The 13,146-nt window shown below is 56.0% G+C and overlaps 1 protein-coding gene across 2 annotated transcripts; it reads right to left on the bottom strand.

Moving 5' to 3' along the window:
- Positions 1-663: 663 nt before the first annotated feature.
- Positions 664-12,773, bottom strand: LRRC71 (leucine rich repeat containing 71). 2 transcript variants are annotated; one of them, XM_082615238.1, is made up of 15 exons: positions 12,496-12,773; positions 8,818-8,967; positions 8,362-8,487; positions 8,185-8,260; positions 7,886-7,963; positions 5,702-5,770; positions 5,315-5,474; positions 5,146-5,229; positions 4,966-5,055; positions 4,142-4,288; positions 3,867-3,960; positions 3,427-3,515; positions 1,603-1,717; positions 1,119-1,240; positions 664-864 (listed from the first exon to the last, which is right to left on the bottom strand). In XM_082615238.1, the coding sequence occupies exons 1-15, from the start codon at positions 12,656-12,658 to the stop codon at positions 745-747; spliced, it is 1,683 nt and encodes a 560-aa protein (XP_082471364.1). In that variant the 5' UTR covers positions 12,659-12,773; the 3' UTR covers positions 664-744. The 2 variants fall into 2 exon arrangements, with proteins under 2 accessions (XP_082471364.1, XP_082471365.1); XM_082615239.1 differs by having other exon boundaries at positions 1,603-1,714.
- Between the last annotated feature and the right edge of the window lie 373 nt (positions 12,774-13,146).

The following is a 13,146-nucleotide window of genomic DNA, read 5'->3' as shown; positions in this document are numbered from 1 at the left end:
TGACTCCTCCGGCCCCCGCACTGTCTGGGTGGCTCTGGTTTCAGGCGGCTGACAGCAGCAGGCAGTGTCATTAGGGTTCGTGTTTAGTGCTTGGACTTTGCTACGTAGATGACAGGAGACTCAGCACCCTCTCTAAAGCAGCCTGACAACTCTACATTTTCATAAGCTGAGCCCTTGCCCCTCCTCCAAACCAGTCCAGACACGTGGGCCAGATGGAGCAGCAGAAGGGGGAAGGGACCCAGGAGGGTGGAAGGGTGGAGCCCGCGCTCCATCCCTCTGCCCCACCCGCTCTTCCACTCAGCTTGTGCGTGTTGGTTACTATCCCAAGTCTTTCCCTTCTGCCTCTGAGACCAGAGGCAATGCAAACCCTTGTGTATCACATGTCCTCCAGGGAACAGGGACGGGTGGTACAGGTAGTGACTCTGGTCTGGGCTAGCAAGAACTAGGTCCTGAGGAGGCAGGAGAGCAACACCCCTGGTCGGCCACCACCAGAGGGGCTGAGATCACCCCCAGCAGAACCATAAAGCTATTCGGCCATTTCTGGCCATGTCAACACGCTGTTAACAGGCGCAAAGTCCAAATATTCCCAGTAGTTCTGGGACAAAGTTTTCAGACAGCCTCAAGGAAAAAAGTATAGCAATAGACTTTGTTAATGATCTGAGCTCTCCCGTGGGAGGTCCAACCCACACATGGAAAGGAGATGCTTCTGTGGCCCAGAATCTCTGGGTAGAAGGTGGGAGGGGACTAGGTGGAGGAAGCCACAGCCGCCTCCTCTTTGTGCTCGGCTTTACTGACAGGGTCCCTTGGCAGCATCAGCTCTTGGATCGTGGTGTACGCAGGACATTGTGGGGAGAAGCAGTTTTTCTGAAGGAAGAAAAGGAAGGCTGATAGCTAACAAAAGCAATGAAGGTTAATCATCTGGGAGAAAAACATTTCCTGGGACAGGGTGGGTTAGGGGCTGGGGGACATAGAGAAAAGGCAAAGGAGTGTGACTGCCTATCTCACAGCAAGAGAGATGAAGGCTGTGTTGTGATAAAAAAGAATGAGGGAAACTACAGGTCTGTCTTGGAAATGGGGAGACAAGCTGCCTGCAGCAGCTGCAGTCCCTGGGGACTCACCGCCAGGGACAGCCACAGCAGCCCCACGGGGCCCTTGGACGCACTCTTGGACTTGGAGAACTGTGCCTGGTACTGCACTGCGGTGAGGAAGGCCTCTAGCCCCACCTCTGTGATGCGGTTTCCTGGTGGAAGGAGCAGACGACGTGGCCTCCGACACTGCCAACCTCCTTCTTGCCTACACCCTCACGGGACACCCTCTGCGACCCTCTTCCTCCAAAACTAAGCCCCTGCTCCCCCAGCTCCCCAGCTCACTTACCTAGGACTAATTTCACTGCAGCTCTACTTCTCTGATGCCTCCTTTGTCTGACCTCCCTCACCCCCACCCCAAAGCCCCGTGCCAGAGGGCCTTCACCATCATGATGCCCAACCACTGGAGAACCAGGTTCTGCTCCGTGGAGCCAGGGCGGGGACACCCTTGTGACCGCATGGGGCCCAGCTAGCCTTGTGGCAGGAAGGCGGGGCGTGGGGGGGTTGGCAAACGTACGGAGAAGGTTGAGATGCAAAAGGACCCTGTTCCCAGGCATGAAAACTTTCCCATCTCGGTGCTCCACGGGCTCCAGAAGAGGGTTGACCATCTCAGTAGCTTCCCCAACCAGCTGCTAAGGCAGAATACTGATTGCAGCAGAGGAGAGGGGAGCTGGTCAACAGGCCATTCATTCATTCATTCAACATACATGCTTTGAGGGCCAGCTACAGTCCAGGCTTTGTCCCAGGTGCTGGGGATACAAAGATAAATGAGCCCATACCCTCAAGAAGCAGCTTTGTGGAGGGGAGCCAGAGAGAGAGAGAGAGTAATGCAGTATGCTGTCAGAGCTGACAGAGGGAAGCTCAGTACTCCGGGGGCACAGAGGAGGCACAGCTAGCGGGTCTCGGCATGTGTCCTGGAGGAGGTGGCCTGTGAGCTGACATCTGAATAGTATGTGGCCCCTGTCAGATAAAGATCAGGGGGGAAGTGGCAGCAGGTGCAAAGGCATGAAATAGTGTGTTGGCATTCACTAAGTAATTCCTAACAGGGAGAGCAATGAGCGCGATGGACTGGAGGGAGATGACGCTAAAGGCAGGATGAGAGGAAAATGCAACAGTCCTGGGGAGAAACAGCAGCCTGGATCAAGCCTGGGGCAGGGGCAGAAAACGCACTGAGAAGCAACCCTCGCCCGCTTTCTCCACCTGACTTTTCTCTTTTGTAAGATCTTATCCTGGGTGCCAGAGAAGACTCCTAAAAGTGGAGGCGCTGTTCCCTGCCAAGGTGGGGAGGTCTTTTGATGACAGAACACAGGCATACCCTCAGAGATATTGTGGGTTCGGTTCCATACAGCCGCAATAAAGCGAGTCACACACATTCTTTTGGTTTCCCAGTATGTGTAAAAGTTACGTTTACACTATATTGCAGTCTAAGTGTGCAATAGCATTAGGTCTAAAGAAACAGTGTATATACCTCAATTTTAAAATACTTAACTGCTAAAAAAATGCTAACCATCATCTGAGCCTTCGGGGAATCATAGTAGTAACATCAAAGATCACTGATCACAGATCACCATGACAAATATAATAATACTGAAAAAGCTTGAAATATTGAGAGAATTATCAAAATGTGACCCAGAGACATGAAGTGAGCAAATGCTGTTGGAAAAAAATGGCACCAACGGACTTGCTCGACGCAGGGTTGCCACAAACCTTCAGTTTGTATAAAAAAAAAAAATCTGCAAAGCACAATACAACAAGGTACGCCTGTGTAAGGACAGATAGCCCTCGGGTTAGCGTTAGGGTTAGCTGACTCCACTGCGGAGGGGTGGGAGCTACAGAGTCAGCAGTCCAAGAAGGTTTCCAAAGCAAGGAACAAGTTGGTCCAAGTTTAAATAGAAAAGGGAGGCTCCAGGAGCAAAGGAGAGAGGGTCTCAAGTAGCTGTGCACAGGGTGGGGGTAGTACCACGACTAGGAAAAGACCCTGCCCTCCTGGGGAGCTGTTGGCAGGGGCAAAGGAGAATGTGCTTCGTTCCCTGGGCAACTGTACAAGCAACCATGGGTGTGGTGGTGAGGAACAAATGGCCTTTTGGGAAGCAGACTGAGTTGAGGCAGAGGATCAAAAGTGTGGGCTCCTAATAAGCAAGTAAAGGTAGAAGGGGAGGGGGCACTGAGCTCTGTTACCCCCTGCAAGCCCAGGTTGGATTAGGGAGGGGGCCAGGACTAAGGACACAATGTGAGTTGAAGTGGCTGCTGCCACAGTACAGGGCTGGAGACTCCATCCCAGGAAGGCTGGGGGACTGGACCCCAGGGACGTGTCCCCCACCCCGCTTCTCCTGCAGCCTACCTCTGACTCCAGGAGGATGCTGCGCTTCTCTTTGCTCCCAGTCTTGGTCCCTTTTCCCTTGCTTAGTTTCTGCTCAGGGATGGTTACCTCTGGAGTGGGAAGAGGAGCCAGAATACACAGTGCAGACCTCTGATACCACTCAGTTTCCCCAGAGAGAATGGACTGGGGTGAGGAAGGGGACTCCTCAAACTCTGGGTTTGGGTACAACAGAAATAGAGCTGGAGGGGGGACCCCCAGCTAGGTAGGTGGGTTTCTTCTCCGAGGGCAGGGCCACACGGGTTCAGCCCAGGAGAAACAGTGTGGAGTGCTGTGGATGGGGCCGGTTGGGGCTTCCGACATCAAGGTGAGAAGTCTAGCTCAGCGCAGGCCTCCCGCATCCCTCCCCGTGCTCCTCCTTCCTCCACACCAAGTGGGCGCCGCAGAGGGGTGCTAGCACTTACTCCCCTTGCCTGCCTTTGTGGAGTCTTCTTTCTTAGGGGTTCCTTGTGTGGGTGACTGCCCAGACCCTGACTTCTCCTCTTTCTTCACCACTTCCTGTGGAGGATATAAGAAGAGAGATGAGAGTCCTACCTCCCTGGCAGATGGGGAGCAGGTGTGGGAGGGGCCAGAGGTAGACTTTCAAAGGGCTTCCTCCCTCCGCCCCACCCGCAAATCAAGGAAGCTTCCTCCCCCGTTCCTGCAGCGCCCAGGGCTCTGCTGCCCACAGCACACCTACCCCGGACTTCTTTTTCTTGCCCAGACCCTTAGGGGTCTTCGTTGTCTGCGTCTTGTCTTTCTCCACCATTGCAAAACTGCTGACCCCCATCAGCTGATTCTTCTCACGCTCTGTTTTGGAGTCGTCCCCATGTCGAGAGGTGGAAGGCTGTGCTCACAAATAGGAGGGGATGGAGGAGGAAGAATCCGGCGCCCCTTCCCCAGTGAGGAGTGAAGGGAAGCCTCATGCCTGGGTGGCAGTCGGACTGGCAGCACCCCTACCCCATTCTCCCTGCCTAAATGCTAACATAATTTGTTCGGGACCCTTCTGGGGCAGGTGCTGTTGGGAAGAAATGGCAGAGAGACCCAGGGATGAGCTGGGGGTGGGGGGAGGTGGCATTCAGACTCATACTGAGGGAGAAAATAGTAGCTGACATTTTTTTAACTAAGTGCCAGGCACTGTTCCAAGTGCATTAGATGAATTAACTCATTTAATCCTGTCAACAATCCTATGAGCTAGGTACAGTTATCCCCATTTTACAGGTGAGGAAACTGAGGCCCGAGAGGTTAAGTCACATGCCCAAGGTCCCAAGCGGTTTTGTGGAAGAGCCAGATTCCAAGTCCCTGCGGTCTAAATCTAGTCATCCTAACCAATACACTCTACCGCCCGCAGAGTGGTTCTGCAGTAAGAACCCAAACGTTTGTTAGATCTGTGCAGAGGTCGGAGAGAAAAACGGTCACGACACAGGGAGAGAGGACGGGTTAAGACTCGGCCAGCTGGCTGAAAGCAGCCAACCTGGGAAGCGGTTCCAAGGGCTCAGGTCTCAGGCTCCGAGCGCTCCTCACCGATCGCGAGCGCTCCTGCGAACCTTTCTCCAGCAGGAGGCGCCGGCGCTCCACCACCTCGGTGTGCGTTAGCTCGAAGGGGCGCAGGACCTGCGGCGGGGAGGCACCTCGCGCTCAGCCGCCCGGGGAGCAGGAGGATGTGGGGGTCGCTCCCCGGCCCCGCTCAGCCCGCACACCCACCTCGGCCAGCTTCAGGGCGCCCTTGTCCTGGATGCGGTTGTGGGCCAGGGACAGCCAGAGCAGGGAGCGGTTGAGCCGGAGGCCCTGAGGGGGCAGGGAGGGGCAGTGAACCGGCTAGCCCCGGGCCGCCACAGCTCGCGCGGGGGGCCCCTGCCAGCCTCGCACGCACGTCTGCGATGTAGCCCGCGCCCTCGTCACCGATGTGGTTGAAGCCCAGGTTGAGGGAGACCAGGGTCCGGTTGCAGCTGTGCAGCGTGGACAGAGCCTGGCCTAGGAGCTGCGCCCCGTGGTCGTCGATATTGTTGTTCCGCAGAGACAAGTGCGCGATCCTGGGCAGCAGGAGGGAGAACGCGGGTCACAGGAAACACGGGGTCCTGGGCGTTCCCCAGAACCTCGGAAAACGGGGGCATGAGGAGGGCCGTTCAATCTGAGGGTGGAGAGGCAGGAATTGAGGGTGCTTGGGGAGGTGCTGGAGGGGCAAGGGAGCGTGGGAACTAAGGGTGACTTGGAATGGGGGGCAGGCCCAGAGAAAGGGGGTGAGGGAAAGGAGTCTCACGTGCTGTCCACTGCCATGAGCTTGTGATAGGACTGCTCCGGCAGCGGGTTCCCCTCCAGAGACACCTTCCTGAGGGTGGGGGAAATCTGAGACCCAGGAGGCACCACTGAGGCCAGACGAGGGAAGGGGACAAAGAGGAAGGGTGGGGCTCTGGGAAGCAGCTTGGAAACAGAGGCAAAGGATGCAACCCCCCGCCCAACTCCCTGATACAGGAAATTATATGTGACAGTTCTCCAGACTAGAAATCCAGAAGTGTGCCATGTGAAGGGGTTACTCCCCAGAGTTAGTGAGCATTTGCTCACTTCATGTCTCTGGGTCACATTTTGATAATTCTCTGTGGTAAGGGGGCCTCTAAGATGACCCCAGTGATCCCCACTTCCTGGTATCCGTGCCCCAGTGTAATCCTCTCCCCTTGAGTGTGGCTGGACCTAGTGACTCACTTCTAATGAATGGCATATGGCAAAAGCGATGGGCTGTCACTTCCAAGTTTAGGGTTACAAAAAGGCTGTGGCTTCCAACCCTGGCACCAGCTGCCAAGTGGTGAGGGCACCCAGATGACCTGTGGAAAGGCTCCCGAGTGGAGGCGCTGTGGCCAATCAGCTGCCACATAAGTGAGCCTGGCGGCAGATGCTCCAGCCCCAGCCAACAGCCTTACGGCAACCTCACCGAGACGCTGAGCCAGAGGGGCCAGCTAACCTACACCCGGACTTATCTCACAGAAACTGTGAGATAATAAATGTTTCTTGTTTTAAGCCACTACGTTTTGAAGTAACTGGTTACACAGCAATAGGTACCCAATACATGACCCCTCCACAAGGCAGTGGCTTCTCCAACAGTACTGAGAAAATGGAGGTGTTTTTCCAAGTCACAAGAAAAAAATGAAACTAATGGCTGGAAAATTCTCTATTAAAAAAAGTTTCTCTGGGGACTTCCCTGGTGGCACAGTGGTTAAGAATCTGCCTGCCAGTGCAGGGGACATGGGTTCAAGCCCTGGTCCGGGAAGGTCCCACATGCCATGGAGCAACTAAGCCCATGCACCACAACTACTGAGCCCGCATGCCACAACTACAGGAGCCCATGTTCCTAGAGCCCACGCTCTGCAACAAGAGAAGCCACAGCAATGAGAAGCCCGCACGCAGCAACGAAGACCCAACGCAGCCAAAAATTAATTAATTAATTAATTAATTAATTAATTTTTTAAAAAAGTTTCTCTCATGATATTTGCCCAACCTTTCAGCCTGGCTCATCTAGCATCTAAACTTGATTGCATTTATTTTTCATTATTTTTGTCATGTTGATCTGACTCATTTTTACATATTAAGATGAATTCTATAGTTATTCTCCTGCTGGCTAAATTGTTTCTAATTCCCACGATGGAATACAATATGTGTTTTGTGGTGTTCAAGACAAAGAGCACCCAAGGACCTCCAGCTGAAGGAGACAAAATCCCTGCCCTCAAGAAGCATCCATCCCATCTACAGGAGAAAGACAAGTGAGGAGGCAAGCCAGTGACGGTGGGTTCTGTGAAGCAGGAGAAGTCAAGGGCGCTGGTGGAGCTTCAACAAAGGGCAGCCAAATCAGCTGTGTCCTTTATACAGCAACCACCCCTGTAGTTATACTACTACACACCTTGCTCTGGCTCCCTCCTATACAAGAATGCCCTTTCCCAGTTCCCTGCGGGACCCCCTCCTATTACTCCTTCAAGGCTCAGCTTAGCACCACCTCCTCCAGGCAGCCTTCCATGTCTCTCATGAACCATTCTTCCACCACTACAGTCCCCACAGCGCCCTGCAGTATCCACTCCTATGCCCTTCTCCCTCCCTCACTGGACTGCCAGTTCCTGTAGGATAAGAACCAGTCCCTAGTACAGTGCCAGACACCAGGCAGTGAGGAACCTCCAGGGAGAGAGCGGGTAGTGGTGGGACTGATGGAGAGGAGAGGGGATAAGGCCCCAAAGGTAGGTTCTTTAGGCACCAGTGTAGGCAGAAAAGGGGACCCCACTGCTTGTCAGATGGGAGCTTCAAAACCCAACAGACACTAGCAGCACCCTCTTTCCACAAGGATGCCAGCCCAGGCCACAGGAGCTGGAACTTGTCACCCCCGTCCCCAAACTGCTCACTTCTGACCACCCAGCCAGCCAGGCTACCCAGGTAGCCTCCCCCTTGCCTATTCCCCTCTGCTGACCTGAGCGTGGATGAGCAGAGAGGCAGGAGGGCGATAAAGGTGGTCAGGGTCTTATCAGTCAGCCCCACCTTCCACAAGCTGGAGATGGGGGGAAGCACAGAAACGCAGCTGGAGCACCACCTCCTTCCCACCTTGTCCTCTACAGCCACCCTGACACCCCAGCCACATTCTTCCTTATCACCTTCCGCACAGTCCCCAGGGGGGGCCTTCCGTGCCCCTTCAGTTCTTTCTCCCAGACCACTGGTGGCCCGTCTCTAACACTGGCCTCCTGCCCCTCCCCCACCCCCATGTCCCCTCACTTGATGGCCTGAAGCTGGCTGAGGGAGATCAGACACTTAGAGAAGATACCCAGGATCCGCTCCTCAACCTTCCAACCTGCGGAAGGGAAAGGAGGAAGGCGCCTCAGGCCCGGAGGGGTGCAGTGGTGGACGGCTGGTGACAGGGACCGGGGGGTGGGGGTGGGGGGCGGACCTCACCGCGGATGTAGATTTCCTTCACGGACTTGTCCTCGGGCTCCAGCTCCACCTGGATGGTGGGCCGGAAGAACACGTATTTGCTCTCCAGGCTGTTGAGACTGCAGGACCGGGACAGCCGCTGTTCGTCTAGAAGGCAGGGGTGCGGAGGAGCCGGGGGAGGAGGGAGGGGGCAGAGTCACCGCCCCCGGGCCCCACGCCCCGGCCGGCCTACGGGAGCCGGAGAGGCCGGGAGGGCTCCCACGGAGCCGCGGGATTGGAGGACTCCGCCAGACCCGCATCTGCGAGGGTTTGGAAAGGACAACGGAAGACCGCCCCCACCTCCCCACCAGCCCCCTTGAATCCACCCCGCTCACTCACACACACATTGCCCTGCGTCCCCGCCATTCGACCCGCCGTGCGATGGGGGATGGACGCGGTAGGCCTGGCAGACACCCCGGGGTCTCCACTGTCACTCACCTACGGTGGGCTTTTCCGACGTAGAGGCGGAGGGGACGAAGGCCGGGTGCGGGCGGGGCCGGGTGACCACTTTGGGGAAGTCCGTATAGCCGCACCGCGTGCAGAGCTCAGCGAAGTCCACCTCGAGGACGCCGGTGCCCTGGTACTCCTCTGTGGGGGCGGGGACGAGAGCGGGAGGGGAAGCGCAGCGCCGCGCCACGCCCGCCGCCTGTAGCCCAAGGCTGCCAACAGAGGGCAGCAGAGACCAAAAGACGTCCCACCCAGCCCTGCGCCCCAGCCGCCAGGGATCAGCGCACTGCGCCGCGTTCCCACGCTCGTCCGCGCGGGGTTTCGGGCCTCTGGGCGGGCAGTGGCCCCTCCATCGAGGCAGACGTCCTCACAGACATTTTTAAAATGTAAGATGCGTTGTAGAGACCGACACTGAAAACACTTGAGAGGAAACAGTGGGAAATCAAGACCTGGGAGGAAGGGGACTAAAGGGCGTGGAATGTAGACAATGAGGGCGCCTCTTTTATGTGCCGGCTCGTCCACCCACCCCGTGGGTCAAGGCCGCTTCCACTCCGGCTCTCCGCTCCCTGGGGGGCCTCCGCCTCCCCAGCCCAGCCTCCTCCCACGTTCCTTCCTTGCGGGGACTGCCCAGGGTCACACGGAGAAAGAAGGCCCAGGCCTGATGTGAGCAAAGGAAGGAAAGCAGAAGGACCTCTCCACCTCCCCCCGGCTCCCACCCCCATCCCCACGCCCGCACTCGGGTAGACCGAGGCCCAGCAGGGTGGTAGGCTTTTATTTATTTAGCAAACATTGATATAGCACTTACTCCTGTCCCACACTGTTCTATATATGCTTTGGAAATCTTAACTCATTCAAGAGTTTTATTAATTCAGACAGATGCCCACCACTTCCCATCCTGAGGGCTATGCAAACCTGAGGTGCCTGAGTCCCCAAAGACCCCTGCTCTTTCCTGCTCCCGCATGGGCATCCCAACAAGAAGTGGTTCCTTGAGACGGGAAGGGGTGTCCCTGGCAAAGGCGAGAAACCGGAGGCAGAAGGGTGGCCTTGGTGCCAGCCTGCTCTTCCAAGTGCAGGACAGCCTGGAGCCCCACAGGCAGCGGGCGCTGCAGGGACTGTGCCCCCGACAGAACCCCTGCAGCCAACAGCAGGGAGCCTGCCGGGAGGGTGCAGGGGGGCTGGCAGGATGTGTGCTCAGCACTGTGGGGCAAGATGCAGAGAGGTTTGAGGGTTCTCGTGGCAAAAGGGTGAGAGACACAGGCACCCAGACGTCAGGGGGAACACAGACACCGGAGAGACATTAGCAGAATGGACGAGGCCGATGAGAGGAGGCATTGGAAGGCTAGGGGAGCCCCTTGTACAGCTGACTCCTGCACACTGCCTGCTTTCCCGGACTCTTCCCTCTGCTGGGAGAGGCCCTCAGTCCTTCCTTGCTTCACTCACACCATCTTACCCCAAACAGAGGTTCTCAAACTTTAACATCTTTCTGTAAGAATCAGTAGGAAAGCCTGTTAAAGCAGTTTGCTGGGCCCCATCCCCCCAAATTCTGATTCCATAGGCTGGGTAGAGTCTTTGAATTTGCATTTCTAACCAGCTCACAGATGATGCCAAAGATGGTCCAGGGAGAACCGCTGCTCTAAACCAACACTGCCCGACAGGACGTAATGGGATGATGGAAGTGTTCCACCACTGGGCTGTAGCTAGCAGTGACCTAGTGGGCAGCACAGCTCCGAAAGGGCCTTGCTCCTGCTCTCCTCCCCTCCCACACTCCCTCCTCACACTCGTTATGACCTTGCCTCGTAGCTCCTTGAGAAATAGAAACCACCAGATGCGATGTCCTCTCAATCTATCAACGTTCCTACAACTGCCTTCACTCGCTACCCCATTTGAGCCCTGCCACAACACACGATAGCAGCTGCTAAAGCCGCTGTGACCCTGTGGCCCTGTCCTGTTATCACTCCCTTTCTCTCCGACCCCTCTGGCTCCCCCTGCCTGGGGGGAGCTCCTTCTCCTCTGAGATCACTGAGGCTGGGTCCTGAGCCCTTTCCTGTCTCCGGTTCCACTCCCCCCTCCCCAGGGGAATCTCTTTCATTCCCAGGACTTAAATGCACCCAAACCTCAGCAGCTCCCCAATTCACATCTCCAGCCCTGACATCTTCTCACCCCTCCACACGCTTCCATGCAGCTGCTCAGCCGACATCACCCCTTGGAGATCTCTTACGTGCTCTTCCTTCAGGCCTGCCTGTCTCCATGAATGGCACCTTAACCCACCCCATGCCCAGTACAGAAACATGGAATCATTCTTGCTACCTTCCGCACTTTCCACCCCATCCACTACTTCACCAACTCTTTTTCTACCTCGGAAGTACTTTGCCAAGGAGCCTAACCCATCTCCCTCACTACCCGAGTCCAACTACCACTGTCCCTCACCTGGGCTATTGAAATGCCTCGTAACTCAGCTGCCTGCCTTCATTCTCTCCCTCTGCCACTCCATTTGCCACACAGCAGCCAGAGTGGTGTGAGTGTGTGTGTGTGTGTGTATGTATGTGTGTGTGTGTGTGTGTGTGTGTGTGAAGGTAACTAGGTTCATATCTGTAAGAGATTCTATCCTGTCTTCTCTCTCCTTCTGGAAAATGCTCTTTCTCCAGCTCCCATAGCTTCCTCCCCAAGGAGATGGCACCTGACCAATGTCTGACAATCAGTCTTTTCCCAAGTTGTTTTTCCTTGAGTCCAGAGACAGCAAGTTCCTGTCCCTCTTTGAAGGCAAAGCTGGTAGATTTGAATCAAGAAGCCTTCCAATCAATTCCCCTTTGTGGATAATTAATTTGGGTTGGGGTTCTATCACTTGCAACATAAAGAGCCACACTCATACGCATACTTTTCCAATGGTTTTGTTTTCCTAGAGAATGTAAATTCCATTCCAGCTGGACTGTGTCCATCTCGTTCTCTTTCTATTGGACCTGACCACAGAGCAGGCATCCAAAAAGTAATTGTTGAATAAATGAATGAATATCTATAAAACTAAACTCAAAGTCACCTCCTGGCAGTGCCCCTGTGTCTTTCCATCATTCCCTGGACCTTCTTCTCGGATACAAATTAGCACATCTTATTGTATTTGTCAGCATCCCAAACCAGAGTGTGGCTTCTTTAAGATCAAGTTCAATTCAAACATCTGCCAAGCTGAGTTTCAGGAACTGTGCTGGGACGTAAACTGTGATTCATATCCCAGGATGGAGCAGGGCGCTTTGGCTGGGTGCACAGTGTACATTTGTTGAGTGAACAAGTGAATCTGCAGTTTATAAAATACTTTCTCACCATCAACTCTATTGTGCCTCCCAGTAATAGGCAGGGCAGGACTCCATACTACAGAGAAGAAACGTGCCTAATAACACGTGCACACCTCATAACGGTGACCACTTATAACACCCATACCATGTGCCAGGAGCTAGTTACATTCACATATTGGACTTCAGCTGGTGGAGCCCTTTTCCACACAGCGCTCCTCAGCGCCCAAAATTCTGTTATTATTTACTGGCTCGTCTGTCTCGCCCGCCATTGCCTGGCACAACGAAGACGCCCCATCCAATCTGGCTAACCCGAGCGACGAGTGGCTGGTGGGAGCGCGCGGAGAACCCTAGAGGCCTGATTCCCCCAACCCCGCCACCAGCGTACCAGGGTTTTTGGGTTCCTCCTCCCCCACCGGCGGCAGGACGGTCGTCGGCTTCTCCTTGGCCCCGCGGTCCCCCTTCCTGGTCACTGCACCGGATGACTTCTGGATCCCGGAACGCGGGGCCCTGGGTGAGGCCACCGGTGGTGCGCTCGCCTCGCCCGACATGCTGGTGCCGTCCGCAGCGACTCTGGGGACACTCACGGGGGCAAGGAGGCAGGACGGGATTCTGTGGGGCTCGCCCTGGAGGTGGCCGAATCAAGGGTCTCTATTCCGCGTCCACAGGCGGGACCCGCCTGCCGCGGCGTCGCCTCAGCGTCCCTCTCCAAGACAACCGAGCGAGGTGGGCGGGCCCGAGGGCAAGGGGCAACCACAGAGCGCACGCGAGGCCGACAGGGGGCACCACAGAGTCATCAGGGGGCGGGAGGAGCCCGGAGGGCGGAGCCGCGGAACTAGGGCAGCCGAGAGGGGCGGGGCCAGGGCGGAGCCTGGGCAGCCCTGGGTCACAGGGGTAGAGGAGCCCTGGAGCCCTGGAGGGCCGGACGCCGCGGACCCTGTGCGAAGGGAGAAGGACCTGGGCGGAGCCGTGGTGGAGGGAGAAGAGTGGATACCGGACTGGACCGGAGTGGAGGGGGCTGGGCTAAAGCGAGACCAGG

Source organism: Mesoplodon mirus, assembly GCF_964341445.2.
Source record: "Mesoplodon mirus genome assembly, chromosome: 3".
NCBI classification, from domain to species: Eukaryota; Metazoa; Chordata; class Mammalia; order Artiodactyla; family Ziphiidae; genus Mesoplodon; species Mesoplodon mirus.
The sequence above is the reverse complement of the archived record's forward strand: the minus strand, read 5'-3'. Positions and strand labels throughout refer to the sequence as shown.

Excerpts from the sequence above, each read along its gene's own strand:
- LRRC71 (XM_082615238.1), bottom strand. The coding sequence starts at position 12,658 with ATGTCGGGCGAGGCGAGCGCACCACCGGTGGCCTCACCCAGGGCCCCG. Across the intron at positions 3,961-4,141 it reads GCAAGAAAAAGAAGTCCGGG|GAAGTGGTGAAGAAAGAGGA; the intron begins GTAGGTGTGCTG and ends TATCCTCCACAG. Across the intron at positions 1,718-3,426 it reads GCATCCTCCTGGAGTCAGAG|CAGCTGGTTGGGGAAGCTAC; the intron begins GTAGGCTGCAGG and ends ATTCTGCCTTAG.